General features: G+C 40.2%; 5 protein-coding genes across 7 annotated transcripts; 3 read left to right on the top strand and 2 right to left on the bottom strand.

Annotated features, from left to right (window-relative positions):
* Positions 1-502: 502 nt before the first annotated feature.
* On the bottom strand, positions 503-3057 carry LOC143322983 (acyltransferase PGAP2-like). 3 transcript variants are annotated; one of them, XM_076734480.1, is made up of 7 exons: positions 2923-3007; positions 2545-2681; positions 1981-2154; positions 1647-1896; positions 1291-1397; positions 1093-1201; positions 503-991 (listed from the first exon to the last, which is right to left on the bottom strand). In XM_076734480.1, exons 3-7 carry the CDS (start codon positions 2149-2151, stop codon positions 861-863), a joined length of 768 nt encoding a protein of 255 aa, XP_076590595.1. In that variant the 5' UTR covers positions 2152-2154; positions 2545-2681; positions 2923-3007; the 3' UTR covers positions 503-860. The 3 variants fall into 3 exon arrangements, with proteins under 3 accessions (XP_076590595.1, XP_076590596.1, XP_076590594.1); XM_076734481.1 differs by lacking the exon at positions 2545-2681 and having other exon boundaries at positions 2923-3057; XM_076734479.1 differs by lacking the exons at positions 2545-2681; positions 2923-3007 and adding an exon at positions 2338-2474.
* Positions 2675-6930, top strand: chrna10a (cholinergic receptor, nicotinic, alpha 10a). The gene is made up of 5 exons (XM_076734478.1): positions 2675-3227; positions 4185-4330; positions 4480-4634; positions 5073-5605; positions 5694-6930. Exons 1-5 carry the CDS (start codon positions 3167-3169, stop codon positions 6377-6379), a joined length of 1581 nt encoding a protein of 526 aa, XP_076590593.1. The 5' UTR covers positions 2675-3166; the 3' UTR covers positions 6380-6930.
* A 1554-nt stretch (positions 6931-8484) lies between these two features.
* Positions 8485-9420, bottom strand: LOC143323502 (olfactory receptor 52N4-like). The gene has a single exon (XM_076735374.1). The coding sequence runs from the start codon at positions 9418-9420 to the stop codon at positions 8485-8487; it is 936 nt and encodes a 311-aa protein (XP_076591489.1).
* Positions 9421-12630: 3210 nt separating this feature from the next.
* Positions 12631-13590, top strand: LOC143323350 (olfactory receptor 52B2-like). The gene has a single exon (XM_076735163.1). It carries the CDS (start codon positions 12631-12633, stop codon positions 13588-13590), a length of 960 nt encoding a protein of 319 aa, XP_076591278.1.
* A 1979-nt stretch (positions 13591-15569) lies between these two features.
* On the top strand, positions 15570-16511 carry LOC143323348 (olfactory receptor 52B2-like). The gene has a single exon (XM_076735162.1). The coding sequence runs from the start codon at positions 15570-15572 to the stop codon at positions 16509-16511; it is 942 nt and encodes a 313-aa protein (XP_076591277.1).
* The last annotated feature ends 2672 nt before the right edge of the window (positions 16512-19183 follow it).

Here is a 19183-nt window from a genome sequence, read left to right as displayed (position 1 = left end):
TGGTATTGTGCGTGCTAAATGTCACACCATCATGGCTTACTGTGACACTTCAACAGCCATCATTGATGTTATTAGTACCACCTGTGCTCTCCCCACATGTTCACAAGGTAAAGCCTCTGGTGTGGAAAAGGCCTATAAATATGCTGATTATTGACTTTTTGTGGAATCATATTTATATGAGATATACTGTTTAGTATAATTCTGCTACAAATTAGATATTGACGGTTTTATTTGACAGATTTGAATAGTTTTGTGTGATGTGAAATAATCAAATTGATACTGTGGGGTATCTAGCCTACACTCATATGTAAGCATCATATTTCAAGTAGATTTACCATACTCTCTCGTAAGGATGGGGGCACTGCACAGTGGTGCATAAAATAATCTATCTAATCACAAGTATAACAATATACTGTATTATATACATTCATCAAAGTTTTCATTAAAAAAATAATAATTTATAGACTTCCCCCCCCTTTTTTTTCAAAATGAAAGCTGAGCACACTGGACGAGTTGTCACTTTACTTTGGCACTCACACAGTATGACCACACATTTTTATCTGAATTGTACAAAAGTTGAAATTTCACATTACATAAAATCCAGTATGTAGGCGAAGGCATGCATGAATGAGGCAAAGACTGCACTTACAGCTAACTGAATAAACCACACAATAGCACATGTGCATAGTTTTTGTTCAGACCTGTCTGGCAACTAAACCCTCTATAGGACTCAAGAGCTCTTATTATGGGAATATATGGAAAAGGCCTTCATCCCACTCTTCCTCTTGAGCAGGACCAACGCTGTTTTGATCAAGTGGTTGAGTGGTTGTACATCTAGCACTTTGTCCTTGAGTTTCTAGTCAGAAGTCTTTATCTTCAGACGATGAAATGACCATGACTTCCCGGCTCTTGAAGTCCCACACTGCTGTGAGGTGGAAGGCCATGTTGGAGAAGACCACTAGATACTCAAACAGGGCAAAAAGTGTATAACCTGTGAAAAGAAGGAACGGGGGGATAACATAGACATATATGAAGCACTGTTAACAAGCCTTCCAGATTAAACCCAAAAGGTCAAACTGATTTAATACTTACTCCCTGACTCACAGTACACATTGTGTTTCCAATAAAAGAATCCGGCAAAAGCACAGAAGGATACGTTGAGAAGTAAGAAACGCACTTTCCAATGGTGAGACTTGGCGTCCTAAAGGAGAAAAAAACAGGAATACTGAATTGGACTAAAATACTACAAATGACACGAGGGATTTCAGTGTGCAGTGTGTGATTTCTCACCTCAGGACTTAATGAATACTTCTTAATAGCCTTCCATAAACGGCAGGTGATCAGCATGTAGATAAGGGAGCTGATAATGAAGAGGACAAAACCTTCCTTATGTACAACTGGAGAGTAAAAATATACAAAGAGCGAGGGAAATTTGGTCAGTAAAGGATAATAATTGAAAGCTAAACTTTGAATCAATGCATCAAGCTGCCTGTTACAGTCTGCACGTACTTCAGACAACGGAAAACATAACACTTTGCTGTTTGGAATAGAAATTAGGCTTTAGTTGCAATTTTCATAAACCAAACCTATCCTCTCATCTCTCCTTAAAAGCTCCAATAAAAGCACCTTAAATATGAATTACTCACAGTATGTTTCACTGGATGATACATATGTGAGGAGCAAGAGGCCGAGGTTCTCAGAAATAGAAAAGGCCAAGTTCAGGCAGCTGAGCGGTCTCTCAGGGAACCTCGAGGCAAAACGCATCTTGTAAAATCTGAAGTAGGTAAACGCCACCAGGAACCTCGGTGCTGAGTGCAGCCCGATGCAGAACCGCCATATGTGGCACTCAGGACTAAGGCTTATTGAGGCACTGATGGATGGCAGGTAATTAGGAACCTGAAAACATGCAGTTATTATTTAGCATGGTTTCAAAAATGCATGCAGCCTCGGAAGAAATAAACAGAGAAATAAGGACATTACCTGGCAATGTGTACCAGTAGAGTCCTCAAAATGAAAAACAGACGATATGAAGACACAAGTTATTAGTCCAAACAGAGGCAGGCACACAGTACCCAGAACACAGGTGCTGAAGGAGATCCTGATGACCAGGGGCCTCTCGTGCCCCAAGATATTTGAGCCTTGTAGCATCATGGCCTGAAACAGTGAGAAAGTCTGATTTAAGAACATTAACTTTGCAAAGGAGGCGAGTGTAATTCATGTTGCAGGATTTTCTAATATATGAATATAAATATGGAGATTGGTAATGATTTGGGGGGATTCTGATAAATATGCATGCATTTAGTAGACATCTGAAGTCTGAGAACGAGATCAACCTACCTCCACTAGGTGTGGGTGCTGTTTAACATTTGCTACCACAAACTACACGTACTTGGCCTGTCAATGCACACGCTATTACAATAGCATTCATCATATCAGGCTGCAGGATGGACCCGAATATTCCAGATACCAGCAGCAGGGTGCAAAATGCTGGGGATCATCCAGCCATATTATATCCCTGCGACACGAAATTTGAGGCGAACGCACCCAGAAGAGGACAAGAGGACGGCGGCTGCAGCATCTTCCCTGTGCGAGGAGGAAAACAGTGCGTGACCAACATCAGCACCCGGAAGGGAAAGTGAGCGGAGGAGAGCGCTGAGGTGGCCACGTTTGGGCGGAGCCGCCTATGAAAAATAATGTACAGATCTCAGCCCTCATTGTAATTCATGTCTAAGATGTGTCTCTTTATTTAATAATGCGCCACAATGTGAAAGCAAAACGCGCAAATGCGGGTGTATTGCTTGAGGGTGGAGGTGGGAGCTCTCCGTGGTGCTGCAACAGAACAAACGAGCGACTTTGATTTGATTTTCTCAGTCTTTCACGACAAATCCAGTCAAAAGCATGCCGCACGTGTGTGTAACTTACTGTGAGTGATGGCCTGTGTGCACGGGGTTAACGCGGCTGCCGCCCCGCCTCTCCTCCCTGTACGAGTCTGTGCGCCGGATGGTGTGGCGCAGCGCACAAACGCAGAGCGGCAGCGTTCGACATCAGACTGCTTCTCTTTTCTTTTCTTTTCTTTTCTCTGTTTTTGATTTTTTCTGGGAATGAAACTTGTTAGCCACAGAGCAGCTCCAATGGTCTTTGGGTCGAGATAATTTGTGTCAGCAAGATGCAACGATGGAGAATCCAAACTTTCTCTCTTTTGCTTTTGTGTGTCAGTATTTTCCCAAGTAAGTTTCCATTTATTTTTGTCTCATGTGATTTCAAATGTTGACTTAATATAAGCTTTTCTTTTTTTATCTTGCCTGCAGTTAATTGCAGTTCAAACATCATCAACATTGTGCCAGCAAAGATGATGATGATGATGATGATGAAGAACCTTTCCATAAGTTACAGTTAACGAGCTGTATTTCATTGTATTGTTGTCTCAATATCCATTACTTCACAGATTCCCGGTGCTCTTTCAGGCAAACCGCCACCCTGAGTCCGCAAACTTGCAGCCAGTTGTTGAGGGATTTGCTAGCATCATAATCCTCCAGGCCTTATTTGTACCAGAGGCTTTATTGAACAGTGTTTCAGGGTTAACATCTGGCTAGAACAAATCCATTGTTGACACCGGAAACAAGCTCCAGTGAGAATATAAATTGCAATGTTTCCATTTTTAAAACTATTCATCATGTCCTCTCAGATTTCCTGGTAATTTTGAATTACTAATACAGAGATGGTATGAACAATTTCCTTATAAAACATAAACAATTGTACCTATAAATGCCCTTTTGTTCCATAATTAATCACCTTAATGTTTTCACAGCACAGGGATGTTTGACCTCCCTGTTCCTGGCTCGTTTTGATACTGTACGTCCGTGGATTAAGCCTTCAGGGAACACATGCTAAAACTGCACATACACAGACTGAACAGAGAAAGTCTCTGCTGGTGCATTATGCTGGTCCATTATGGCAGATTTGCCGGATCTGTTTCTAGAGCTTTACAGAAGGGCAATCTATCCCGACATCCCCTCTTCTCTTCCACCATCTGTCATGTCTCTCATCCTTTTCTCTCATCCATTCACTCCGTCACTGGCCAGAAAATGGAACTACTCAATTTGTCCCGACAAGAAGAAAACTGTTATGTGACATAATTAACTGAAATTCAACATTTACGTGAGTTGTGTCTCTCCTTGTTTTAGCTTGTTGGTGTGCTCATGGGAATTATGCCCAGAAGCTCCTGAATGACTTATTCACCAACTACACGAGCGCGCTGAGGCCTGTGGAGGACACAGACAACATACTGAATGTGACCCTGCAGGTTACCCTCTCACAAATTATCGACATGGTAAAACAACACAGACTGAGAAGAATGTGTGCAGATGCCCACTCAACAGCATTAGCTCAGCGATGACATCCTCACATTTCATCATATTTCAGTTTCACCTTCAAAACGTCTCCTGTTGTTGGTACTCATTTTCTATAATTTTCTTACAGGATGAGCGAAACCAAATTTTGACTGCATATTTATGGATACGGCAAGTGTGGGTTGATGCATACCTCAAATGGAATAAAGATGATTACGATGGACTCGATACCATCCGCATACCTAGTAGTTATGTATGGAGACCTGATATAGTCCTATATAACAAGTAGGTCGGACTGGTATTGGGTTAATCATTTAATTCTTATGGCTCCTGTTGGTCAGTATAAAAGGCACAAGCTGAATATTCCTTAAAGCCATTATTTACAGGAGTGTCCAGGCCTTTGTCTGCTTTTTATACACCAGAAGTAAAACTATTTATAACCTGATAACAGCTCACACTATGTACTGACCACAGCTAACACATGTAAATACAAACAAATGCATTACTGGAACGATATAAAAGGCAGACACAACACTGAAGAATGAGTGCAACTCTCCAAACAGGGCTGACTCTTCCTTCAGTTGGTGCACTTGTGCCTTTGTATCCTGGTCAAGTGTCTTTCTCAAATCATTCTGCACGCACTCTCTGCTCTTCAGGGTATCCAGAACATCCTTTTGCAAACACCCAATTTGTTTTTCCAGACCAGTTTTCTTTGTCTTTCAGTGCTGATGACCATTTCACTGGCTCCATGGACACCAATGTGGTGATCCGACACGATGGCCAGATAATGTGGGATTCCCCAGCTATCACCAAGAGCTCCTGCAAAGTGGATGTGTCTTTCTTCCCCTTTGATGCTCAGCAGTGTAGGTTCACCTACGGCTCCTGGACCTACAATGGTAACCAGCTGGACATCCTGAACGCCATGGAGAGTGCTGACCTGGCTGACCTGGTGGATAATGTGGAGTGGGAGGTGCTGGGGATGCCGGCTAAGAGGAACATTATTCAGTACGGCTGCTGCGCTGACCCTTACCCTGATGTGACCTACACACTGAAGCTGAAGAGGAGAGCATCCTTTTATGTCTTTAACTTGCTCATACCATGTGTGATGATCTCGTTCCTGGCTCCGCTGGGCTTCTACCTGCCTGCTGACTCTGGAGAGAAGGTGTCTTTGGGTGTCACTGTGATGCTGGCGCTCACTGTCTTTCAGCTGTTGGTTGCAGAGATCATGCCACCCTCTGAGAATGTGCCACTTATTGGTAGGGGCAATAAAATGGGGTCAAAGCCCAATATGTGTCATGACTGTGTGGTCTAACTCTATGGTGATTTTCTTCTTTTCTTCCACAGGAAAGTATTACATTGCGACAATGACCATGATCACTGCCTCCACTGCCCTGACCATCTTCATCATGAACATACACCACTGTGGCCCGGACGCCAAGCCTGTTCCCAAGTGGGCCAAGAAAGTCATCCTGCAGTACATGGCCAGAATGTGTTTTGTTTATGAAGTCGGGGAGAACTGCTTGTCACCACAGCCGGAGAAACAGGAGCCTCCACCTGTAAAGAACAACAACTGCACCATGAATGGTCAGGCAGGACCATGCAGAGAGGACTGCGTCTTCAGAGCAGAGAGAGGACAGGAGACAGTGGGCTGCATGACCACAGAGGAGAAGGAAGACATGGATCAGATGATGAGTCCATTAGGCTCAATGGGGAAGAATCCTACCAACTCCTACAGCGCTTGGAAGAATGGCATGTTCATGAGCATGGACTGTGGAGATTCAGTGGGTCAGAGGAGATGCAGGAAGGGAGGTGTGAGTGACGGAGAGGTTTCCTGCAGCACCCTAAGCAACGAGAGGCAGCTGCTGCGTAACATTGAGTACATTGCCAACTGTTACAGAGATCAGAGAGCCACGCAGAAAAGGACTGGAGAGTGGAAGAAGGTCGCCAAAGTTTTAGACCGCTTCTTCATGTGGTTATTTTTCATCATGGTGTTCTTTATGAGCCTTCTCATCATGGGCAAAGCCATCTAACTGCAGAACTGAGAGGCTGCTCTCAGTGACACTTTTAATAGGTGTACATAACAGAGAGATTAACACAGGTTAGTACAGGATCTATTCAAGGTGCAATATGTAAGATCTGACCACCTGTCAAAATTAATCCTCCAAACAAAAAACCACAGAAACCGCAAACTGCCGCTTCATTAACAAAGACCACGCCAATAAGATACAGATTTATATTATTTACACTGCCAATAATTTTGTATTTTTAAACGGTTTAAAAGAAAATTCTTACTCATTGCACCTTTAAGTATTACTGTCTATCTATATACATGTCCAAAGACTTAATGAATGCTCAGATTATGTTTTTTCCAAACGTTTAGAAATGCTTTATTCTGGAGGCCATGCCATCGCCCTTACTGCAGTCCTCACTATAAGTAGAATTAGACCTTTGATAAGCTTCTTGTTTATAGGTTTTGTTGTTGACAAGTTGTATTCCCCAGCATTCGTCCCAGTGCTGTGAAAGTTACAGAGCTCTACCAAGAAATAGATACTCTGTGCAAATCAATAAATTTTTCTACTGATGGGATTTCAGCAATTTTGTGCTTTTTAAATAAATAAAATATTGATTAGTTTCTGTAGAGCAATGTTTATTCCTTTGTATCTTAATCAGTCGGTGACAAGACCAGAGACAAGAATATGATATCAGATCTCGTATTTCTGATCTGACGGTGTCCCTGAGGAACACTGACACATTGTGTCCGAAAATCTATTTTCACTATCATGACATCCATCGAGAGAGAGTCCCAACTTTACAGATGAGTTGGTGTGTTAAGAAATATAACCAGCTTTCTGTACAGAACAAGAGAAAACAACATCTCAGCGTAACTTGCATGGATTATCTGTTAAATCCCCGGGATCGCCGCCATTTGCTCGGCTCTTGATGTGTATTATCCCTGGTATTTATGCTGCAATGGGCCATGACTCTTTAATCTGAAGCCAAAGGAAAGAGGAATGCTTCATCAGTACCACTGTGTTGGAATCAGTTTTTGCTCAAGGTCAGAGAAGTGCAGAATTGATTTTCAGACAAGACTTTCTCAGACTGCCAGGCCTATTGAGAACGCTGGTTGAGCCTTCGTCAAGCGATCATCCAAGTTTCTGCAGCCCACAAGTCTGAATGACATCCTCGGTAGAGAAAGGACAGTATTTCTGGGAATATTGAGTAAATTTCTCCTTATTAAGAAATATATTCAGCCTAATCTTATAGAATTCTACTACCCACTATTTTGAGCTTGAAGATCATTGTATGGGCTTATGTCACCTTAATTTGTCATTAAAATAGTAAAATTGAGTTAAAACAGTTAACATATATCACTAATCCATATTAATAGATCAAACAATAACAAAAACCCAAGCAGCTGATAATATTGGCCATTTTAAATGGATGGAAAATCCATTATTTGCAGTTTTAGGACCGTAGAATGTCTGTTGGTTATTGTTTATGCAATTACATGCACAATATTATACACACAAGTACAGGTTTTCATATTTTCATATTTTACTGCTGCACTGTAGTGAAACACAGTATTGACTTATAGTAATAAGCTGTTAACAATGAATACATGAAATATTACCATAATACCTGCAACTCGGTGAAAGGAAATACACACATATTTTCCATTTGTATGCTCACTATTAAAAGCTCATGAGTATAGTAACAGAAAATGGTGATTTTAGCGATTTGCATGAACTTTGCAATCATCAAAATTAGTAACAGAACACACAAGGTCCTTGATGTTATTCTAGGATTAAGACACAAGGTGTCGGTAGAGAGCTCGTACGGGGGTCAAACACACAGGAGCCGGGGACAATCATTTTATTGTCTTCACACTTTACCACAATAATCTCCTGTGAGTTTGAAACTGTGACTTGCAAATCAGAGGAAGGTCTAATTTATTCATAAACAGCATAAAATTTGGCAAAACAGGGAAGAACTTGTAATTATTATTTCAATTGAAACAGACATCTGTGTTTCAGATACAGACAGGCTTCACAACAGGTCCAACAAGGGAAAACAGTCACCTACAGTGTGTTTATGTTCTAGCCTCAAGAAAAGTATGAAGAAAAGACAGAAGGCGTTAGGTTGGAGTTACTTTTCTTTGCAGTATTTGGATAATTTTATCCCGCAATGCCCTTGTTTGCATGCCATAAATGACTGGATTTAAATTAGCAGGGACCACATGAAATAAAATATATGCGATCTTCCTTAAATCTGGGTAATCTGGGAAACGGTGCAATATGATTGTTAGAAACCCAGACCAGAGCATGATGAGATAAAGAACGAGGTGGCTGGCACACGTCTGCAGGGCTCTGTTATTCAACTCTTTGTTTTTCTTGAGCCAGCAGATGAGAGCTATCCGGAAATAGGTGACAGTGATGCCTCCGATTGAGCAGCTGAACAGCACCACGGTGAAAAACAGTCCATAGATGTTGTTGATGGACACATTGTCACAGGAGAGCTTGAACAGTGATGCGTTGTCACAATAAGCATTTTGTATCACTGATCTGCAGCGGGACAGCCTCATTGTGAGACCTATCAGAACAGACACCAGCACTAATGACAACCCCCACGCAGACGCTGACAGCCCAATCACAGTTTTGGTGGTCATTATTGAGCTGTACCTTAAGGGGTGACATATGGCCACGTATCTATCAATGGCCATAATGATGAGAATCATGTGTGAAGCCGATCCAAACGTGTGGCTGCAAAAGGCCTGAACGACACACTGACTGTAGGTGATAAACCGCTCTGTTGAAATGATGTGAGCCATCAGCTGAGGCACTAAGACGGTGTTACCTATCAGATCATTGACAGACAGGTTACAAAAAAGAAAGTACATGGGCTGGTGCAAACTCTTCTCAGTGATGATCAGAAGAAGAACTCCAATGTTGGAAAAGAGCAGGGTGAAGTAAACAAACAGCAGTAGGAAAAACAGAGGATACATGAACTCAGGAGGTATGTCAAAGCCTTGGATCTTTAGGATGTCACTTGAAACTGTCATGTTGCTTTCCATTCTGTTTAATCTGGTGAAAAACTTAAAGGAGAAAAAAATGTCAGAAGCTTTAATTGTTAAAAAGTACTAAACGTTCAGTGACATAAAATGTATGTAGGAAACATGTTGGGCAGCAAATTGAGCCCCATTTTGTTATTTATTGCACATTTCATTAAAAAAAAACAAAAAAAACAAAACTAAAATATGACACAAATAGTTACAATAAATAATGAGAATAAAAGAAAAGCATCAATGAGGTCAGTTAAAAATCACAAATGCTTTGCATGTCAAGACGATACTTACTCTTCTGACTGTTAACTTCAGTCTCCCTCTCCTGCACTTTAAGCATTGAGCACAAATGTGTTCGACTACATTGTCAACATAAAGATGCAGAGTGGTTACTTTGTGTTCATGGCGTGCGATGCTGACCTTTATCCTACGAAAACACAATAAAAGCTCGATGAAACTGACAACCAGGCTTAGTCACGGTGTCATATGCTGAAATAACACTGGATCAGATCACAGTACCTTGCAGGTGGAAGTGAGAAGCCCGACTCAGCAGCTAGATCTTGATCTCTTTTATCTTCAGCATGAGGGACATTTGACTCTGACTCACTGCCCTCCCCCCGTCAGAGATCCAGGGTTTTGTTTAACAAGGGTTGATCCCCATATGTATCAGGATGGTAAATTTGGTGGCCTTAGGTCAGATGCTCCATTTTTGGGACTAAAGTCAGCCTCTCTTCCTGTATTCCTTTCAGTGTTAAATGATAACTCACATACAATGAATACTGTGCAAATACATGTCATCAAGTGAAAAGTCATTTTTCTTACAGGGGTCCAATTAAATATTTTCAAAATAACGGCATCACAGAGGGGAAATGCTGTAATTTGATTTTACTTTATTCACATTAAAAAGCTGCAGGTGTAAAATGATCCTGCAGGAGCTGGAACGGCCACATTGTGAGTCATGGCACGTCTCAGTATAGTCTATAGAGGATAGAGAAATACACATTTTTGACTGAATAAAAACATTATGCTGTCTGGGTATGTAAATACTGCACAGTGTGACTTTATGACAAGAAAGTGCTTTAGTAATACACACACGTGACAAGCAGAGGATTCAGTTATGGCGACAAAGAAAACCCCTGCAGAGGATCCATGTGACCGGTCACCAGTCTCTAACTGCATTAATATATACTAACAAACATACAGGACAAGCTATAGTTTAAAATTCACCAAACCTGACTGAGTTTATTTCAGGAAGAACAGACAAAGGAGCACATAAACTCTACAAAGAGAGGCCCCAAACAGCAGATTCACACCACACACTCGTATTATACTTCGATTGTTGTACAGGTGAAAGACCACAGAAAGAAATTAGAGGCTCAAATCAATTATCAGAGCAACTCCAGGGTCCATCATGTCCGGTCCTCCTGGGCGAGATGATTAGTCTGTCCTAATGTCCTAACAGGCCTTTTGTGTGCATGAACAAAGTCCTTGTTCCCAAAGGCCTGACGTGACCACTTCAGGACTCTTTTTCAATTAGTATTTTTCTTCTGGGACATATAAAAAAAGGACAGCATGATTATAACATGTAATACATTTTTGATTGATTAAGAAATTTGACAAATTCATTAAATATGTGTATTTTCTAAAACATTGTCGATGAATACAGAGAAAAAAACACGACTGTATGTTGTGGCATTTTATCATCAATTGTGAACTTAAGAATATTTTGCATAATAACATTAATGATTAACGATTAAAGATAAGGGATCAAACGTTTACATGTTGTCATGTCGCATGTTCTGGCCTCCCTTGGGTGTTACTGAACAACGTTCTTCATTAGCAAATAACAAGGAATCTCATTATCAGCTGGAGGTTTGCTAATTGTCCAGGGATTAATTACAAACTGAGACAGTAACACAACATTTATTACATCTCAGAGGGGCTCATTAATAAATGTGTTTTGACATCGCATCTAGCTGATGTAACTCTGCCAGTTTGTTGTGTATCCAGTCAATTAATATTATTGATGAAGAGCCTTTGAATCAGATAAAAGTTGGAAAAGATCATTTTGAGTATTCTTGATGTTGCGTGGTATCGAAAGGCTTTTCAAATGAAAGGACTTCAAATGGTGCAAGACTGTAGCTCCAGACAGGCCTTTGCAGCAGCTCTGCAGGCCTAAATGTCTTTTTGATATTAGACGTGATTGTCTGCCGTTGAAACAATGGCCAACTCTGTTGCTGGATTTATAAAATTCCCACTCTGAAGCAGACACACTGAAGACATGACAGGATAAAATCTGTAAAATGATGCAAACGTAACAAGCCCAGCCACTTTTTATTGATTCGGTCACAGTAAAGAAGCACTGATACATTCACAACACCAACGATGTTCATATCTGAGAGGTCATGTGATGAAAATGGCGAGTTTTGACATCAAAAAAGACAATTATTATGAGGGCCGCTGACATTTGGTACCATAGTTTCTTTACAGTTTAAGATAAAACCTAACATTTCTTTCAGTCCCATGTAAATCATCAAAATGTATTATAAACTGCATATTGCAACATAAAATAATTTTATTTCATCATTTATCGACTGTTTCTCACAGGGTGAATGCAGATGATCATCAATAAGCGACAACTCTGCATTTCCAAAAACGGTTGTTTATCTGTTTCTTTGCATCTTGAGCTGGAGTTTATGCTGCTGTCACTCGCAATCTTCATCTCATCTTATTTTGTCAATTTGATGGAAATTAATGTTTTAATTTGAGGGCAAATCTGCAGTAAAGCCTGTAACACCACCACTACCTCGCTGCAGCAATCCATAACTTTAATTCCTTCTGCTGCAGGACCGGAACTTACTTGGATTTCAGTAATTTGCGGACACACTTCTAGTAATTTATTTGAGCATAAAATTCATTGATAATAAAATCACTGTAAATGGTTTTACATTTAATACCTGCTGCATTTGTTTTCTTCATAAAGTTATCTCAGAACTTTATACATACAGTAATCCTGTCATAATCCATGTTTGCATAGTCATTGACAATCCCAGAGGCAACAGGTGACGTAGCCAAGTTATGGGTATACAACAATAAATAAAGCAAAGTGGTCTCATCCCTTCATATGTGGCAAGTCACATGTCGTCTCGCTCGCAAACTTTAGACTGAATTTCTAACAATGAAATCTCATCACTGTTTTTCTTCTGACTAATTTAAGTGAAGATGGAAAATGAATCTTTTGGGTTCAGCTATGAGTTAACCCTGGACCCGTTTGTCATTCCACCTGGAGGAAAGTATCCCATATTTTTTCTTGGTCTTACGGTTTATTTTTTTAGCATTTTTTGCAACCTGACGCTGTTGACTTTGATCATTCTGAGGAGGAACCTTCACAAACCCATGTATTTCATCCTGTTTAGTCTTCCAGTCAATGACCTGATAGGGATTACTGCAATGCTCCCCAAAGTGCTTTCAGACATTGTGACAGAGACGAATAAGGTTTACTATCCTCTGTGTGTTTTACAGGCATTCCTGCTCCACATGTACGGTGGGGGAATCTTGTTTATTCTTGCTGCAATGTCTTTTGATCGTTATGCTGCCATCTGCATGCCTTTACGCTACAGCTCTATTATGACCCCCAGAGTTATCATCTGCATCGTCTCTCTGGTTTGGGGTCTTGACTTTGTCTTGATTGTGTCATTGTTCTCTTTGCAGACGAGGCTTCCCAGGTGCAGATCTGTTATTATGAATGTATTCTGTGATAACCCGTCTCTTCTGAAGCTCACATGCGGAAACACGACAGTCAATAATGTCATAGGGTTATTCAACACGGCTGTCATGCAAGCCGTGAGTTTGTCTGTACTGGCGTTTTCCTATGTGAAGATCCTGATCACATGTGTGGTTTCAAGGAGGTCGGAAGCGAAGACGAAAGCTGTCAACACCTGTGTTTCCCAGTTGGTTATATTGGTCATATTTGAGATTGTGGGAACTTTCACAATTTTATCCCATAGGTTCAAAAATGTCTCGGCTGACTTGCAAAAGATTATGGGCATGCTGATATTTATTGTACCTCCGCTTCTGAATCCAATTGTATATGGACTGTATACAAGTGAAATCCGAAACACACTCCTGACAGTCGTGAAAAAGAGCAGAGTATCTGTCTCAATCTTTACAGAAGGCAGTTAACAGCATTGAATTTTGTCTTTTTCAACCAGAATCACCATCACAGCACTGTGCTATCTCAGGAGTGCTCTGATAGCGGCAGAAATATCATGGAAACGCTATCAGCTGTGCACAGAGCCATAATGAGTGCATGAAAACAAGCTATAGTCACTCTCTGTGTGGAAACTCTAAAGTCTAAAGTTTTTGTTTTCTGGTGAGGGGCAAATCATTTTATTTTACTGGATTTGGGGTGCAGTGACTGATATTTTTGTCAACAAAGTTTTTCCTTAATACAACTTGCTGTAAATTGAAACAGTTTTGTAAAAGGTAGATACAGATGTGACTGAGTTAACAGCAGAGTTAAGTTTCTAAGAGTGTTGGAGACTCACAGTGAAACTGGATGAAAGCTTTGTGCATCTTACTGCAGTCTTAAAAATATGTTACTTGATTATGTATGCATGTTACATCTTTGAAAAAAAAAAACCCTTCATGATGATTTCTTCTTCTCTTGTTTTTCTTTTGGCATTTGTCTTGTTTAAGTAGAATGGTGTGTAATATTAGTCTCATAATGCACGTCTGCCCTATGCCCTACCTTTAATAAAAAGTCTTTTGTGAAAGTGTCTCTCAGATATTTAGCATGTTCTTTACTTGTTCTTGTTCTCTCTTGAGGTTTTCATGTTCTTATTTCATGATCATGCTCTCCATGCACCACAGCTGCCTGTTGTTTAAAGTGCAAACAACTTCACATCCATGAATCACACTGCAGTTACTGCTGAAGTCAAAACTAGCAAAAGTATGTACAATGTAAACAATATGTGCAGATGTTTCCTGTGTGGTCCATTAATAAAAACAATATGATCTGAAACACATTTCATGCTGTTCAGTCATTCCATGAAAACAAATCAAAATGGAAAAGAAAGCACAATTAACATTATCAGCTGAAATTCATTGTCATAGTTCTCACATTTTGAACTAAGTCAGATGAAAACATCATTTTAAAGACAGCTTAAGAAGCTGAGTGAAGAGTACAGCACAGAAAAGGTGGTGCCTGGTAACACCACCACTTAGTGCAACTCAAGAGCTCAAGGAGTTTTAAATCTCACGACAGCAGTAACAGTACATGTATTGTTTTTGTACTGTTTTGAATGGAGCATATTTTTATGTTTGTTTGTTCTGGGAAGGTAGTGTAGAACCTTTTTTTTTGGCCTCATCAAGTCAAGCAAAGCATCATGCTACAAAAATACCAAGTACTGAGTCTTTAATGGGAAATTCACAATTAGTTCATTAACAACAATCCAGGAAATGTAGTAAAGTAACAGATTGTTTACCAATAAACTGGGACTCAAGTGATGATAAAATGTATCAGTCAGACACTTTTCTCACTTCCTGGTTTGGGATGTAATTGAGGCGGTGGCCTCTCAGCTCCATCACCAGACAGATTAACCAGAACAGGGAAGACTAACAAAATGTGTGTGATCGTATAGAGCTAAGAAAGAAAAGAAAAAAAAAAGTGGCTTAAAGCAAAATACCGTATATCTTATTTATGTGTGTTTTGTGTGGTGGACAGGTAGCTAAAAGAGTGACATTATAAACTGACTGACAGAGGTGAAGTAAATATTATTTTCTGTCTCTGACATCTCAAACAAAACTACTGCATTACATCATAAAAATTTTCACTACCGTCTGTCAGTCTTGTTGTGAAAAACAAACTTCTGTAACGTACTCTTGGGTAATATCAGTGCTCACCCTCGTGCCAATAAGAGGCAGAGGTTTAAAACACCTCTCAGCTGCCGGCGTACCAACAGGATCACATGCTGCCAGAGGTAAGACATCAGAGGCACAGCTGAATTATTCCAATGCACCTCATCTGAGATGGTTTGCTTGTGATTCTTTAATGTTTTTCTTCTTTTTCCAGCTTTCATCAGTTGGCAAGATTTGGCAGTTTTTCAACAGAAGAAGCAAAGAAACAGTAACAACATTACAGTGTACAGTGCTGCACAATTATGGACACAAATTCATCTTCTTTAGTTATGCTAACACTGGAAACACTGGGTTTATCTAATGCATATGTCTACCCAGCATTTCTGTTTGGGACTTTAACGTATCTGTTCATTATGTTTTGCAACTTGCTGGTTTTGACCTCGATTGCTTGGAGTAAAAAGCTGCACAAGCCCATGTTTATCCTGCTGTTCAACCTGCCCATTAGCGACATGGTGGGTGCTACAGCTTTCTTCCCTCAGCTCGTTGTCAGCATTGTGTCACAGAACCGACTCATTTCCCACCCTGAATGCATTATTCAGGCTTTTCTGATTCATGTTTACGGTACAGGAAACTTGCTGATCTTGAGTGCCATGGCATATGATAGATATGTTGCTATATGTTGTCCTTTGAGGTATAACGCCATTATGACTCCACATAACTTAGTTAGAATCATTTTCTTAATATGGTTCATAAATTTCTCAATAATGGTCACGCTGCTTTCGTTGCTTGCACGGTTCAAACTTTGCCGGACAAATATAGTAGATTTGTACTGCAACAATCCATCATTATTGAAACTGGTCTGTGAGGACACCAGAGTCAACAACTACTACGGGTTACTTTTTATAGTATTACTCCAAGGAGGATCGCTGTCAATAGTAATATACACATATGCACAGATTTTACGTACATGTGTTATGACTAATGAGTCTGACGCCCGGCGAAAAGCCATTCAGACATGTGGCTCACATTTAGTCGTTTACTTAATCTTACAAATCAATACTTTGGTTACACTCATTGCTCATCGCATTGGGAATGTGTCGCCTTTTCTGAGACGAGCTCTTGGTGTGTCAATTTTAGTTTTCCCCCCTTTTTTGGATCCGATTATATATGGACTGAAAACCAAAGAACTCAAGCAGAGCATAAAGAAGTTGCTAAAAAGAAATGTTGGTTCATTAAAGTTGTAACCAGCTTTTATTCTTGGCTCTGTGGGTAATAAACCCCTTGTTCTCAAATGTATGAATATGTACAGCCTAAACTAACTTCTGAATCCTGTATAATTTAATCAAAAATAGGCTCCATCTAAACATATTTGCCAGGTCTTGTTTCACTCTGAACAAAAAAAACACAGCATGCTACACATTTACTCATCTGATGAATGATGATTACAGTGTGAATTTATAAATTCTGTAATGTTCGTTTATGTTAAAATATGTTCATGAGCCATATCATATTGTATGTTTATTAGTATTTGCAACCTTTTAAAAAATACTACACTTCTTTTCTGGAGATTTCTGCTGTACTGTATGCTCCTATCATGAATATGATGATAGGAATGGATGTGAGAGAAAGTAGTCATTATAATGACAGATCTGCTCTTACAGTTGCACAAGCATTCATATATGGAAAAAAAGAGAATATGTATGTATGTACAAATGTTGTTTTTATGGCTCTGTACATACCACAGTGGATCTGAAATAAAACAATCAGTATGTGCTTTGAGTGCAGACTTTCAGCTTTAATTCAATTGTATTGAGCATATACAACATATGAACTGTGCAGTAACTACAACCATTTTTAAACATAACCCAACATTTCAGGGTATAAAAAGTAAAGTAACATAATAAAGTCATTATATCTAATACCTGGTTCCAAGTCCTTCTGTCTAGTGGCTCCAGACTGTAGTCTATAGACATCACTCAATGCTGAATTTCTTCCCTGGTGATAGTCTGCTAGGCCTTCACTGCAGCTGCCATCACTTCCTGCTCGTCTCAGGTGCTTTTGGCCTTTCAGTTTTGCCCTCAGCAAGTGAAATGTGTGCTCAATTGGACTCGGGTCAGGTGACTGACTTGGCCATTCAAAAACGTTCTACTTTTTGGTCTCTGAAAAGTTTTTGCTTGCTTTGGCAGTATGTTGAGGGTCATTGTCCCGATGCAGTGTGAAGTGCTGTCTGATTCACAGTTCACACAGGTTCACAGCTATCGTTAGGAAAGATTACATGATGCAGATTTAGGAGCATTGTAGATACTCTGAGTCTTCAAACCTTGTACCAACAATCAGCAGTCATGGACTCCTCTAAGCAGCTGCTTAGCACTCTGAATATGTAAATCATTGATGTGCAGCTGAAGGCTAAAAAAAGATTACAAAGCGTTTAAGGTGGTTGTTTCCTTAGCCTGTAATGTAATTAAGAAACAGCAGTTAACAGGAATGATGGAGGTCAAGTTGAGGTCTGCAAGACCGAGAAAACTTTCAGAGAGAACTGCTCGTTGGATTCCTAGAAAGACAAATCAAACCCTCTCGTTTGACTGCAAAATACCTTCAGGAAGATTTAGCAGACACAGGAGGGGTGGTGCACTCTTCTACTGTGCTGCAACACCTGCACAAATACGACCTTCTAGGATGAATCATTAGAAGAAAACTTTAATCATCCTCAAAACAAAATTCAGTGTCAGAGGTTTGCAAAGGAACAAAGAGCTGAAGATGAAAAGAAGATGGCTTCTACAGCAGGATAATGATCCGAAACACATCTCAAAATCCACAATGGACTGCGTCAAGAGGTGGAAGCTGAGGCTTCACAGTGACTTCACAGTCCTCTGACCTAAACATCATCAAAAATCTGTGGATAGACCTCAAAAGAGCAGTGCATGCAAGAAGGCCCAAGAATCTCACAAAACTAGAAGCCTTCTGAAGGAAAAATGGGCAAAAATCCCTCAAATATGAACTGAAAGAGTCCTAGCTGGCTACAAAAAAGCCTTTACAAGTGGTGATGCTTACCAAAGGGGGTGTCACTCAGTACTGACCATGCAGGGTGCCTGAACTTTAGCTTCTGGTCTATTTCTTTTTCTGTCATCTTGAAACTGCACAACACAGAAATAAAACTGACGTTTGAGATCGGGTCATCTTTTATCTGCTTAGCTATTCACAGCAACAGATATTTTAACCAGGGGTGCCCAAACGTTTGCCTGCACTGCTCTCTGCTGTGTGTGAAACTTTGGACAGAATGGTATTACACTGCAAATAAATGTGATCCGCCATGCGATTTGATATTTTCTGACACTGTATACACACTGAAACAGGAGTCACCAACGCTGAACGACTGATTTTATATGTGCATCACTTTTTCATGGAATAAAAGTGACTTCAGTGTCAAATTTGACCGTTTAGACACATCTTGTATTATTTTATGTGAAGTTGTGTGGGTAGTGCACAAATCACAAAAGTAGTGGATGGAAAACACACTCAGTGAGGGTAGAAAACTGTTCTACATTAAAGTACATCAGAGGCGTATAGTCCTATTCGGATGCAAAAATGGACTTTAAAAAGAGAGTGAAAAATGATCCTCAGCCGGATCACCACCTGCTCCAACTGCTGCCAACAGAGAAGCGCTATAAATCACTGCACAACACTTTTCAGGGACTTTTTCCATCTTTGTGACCTTTCATTTGAGTTTCTTCTGGTGTATGTGTTGGATTTTTGCATTTTCGTGTTTGTTTAAAAGCTCTTTCTTTTCATTAGCTGTGCTCCGATACGAGCTGCAAGGCGACTTGTTTTCCGTCATGTAAAGCCTGTGCACAGCCTCACCTGCTCTGTCCACTCACTGCTGTGCAGCTTTCTCACCCACTTCAAAATGAATTTCTTA

Source organism: Chaetodon auriga, chromosome 7, assembly GCF_051107435.1.
Source record: "Chaetodon auriga isolate fChaAug3 chromosome 7, fChaAug3.hap1, whole genome shotgun sequence".
NCBI classification, from domain to species: domain Eukaryota; kingdom Metazoa; phylum Chordata; class Actinopteri; order Chaetodontiformes; family Chaetodontidae; genus Chaetodon; species Chaetodon auriga.
Note: the sequence above shows the minus strand (reverse complement) of the source record. Positions and strands in the feature narration are given on the sequence as shown.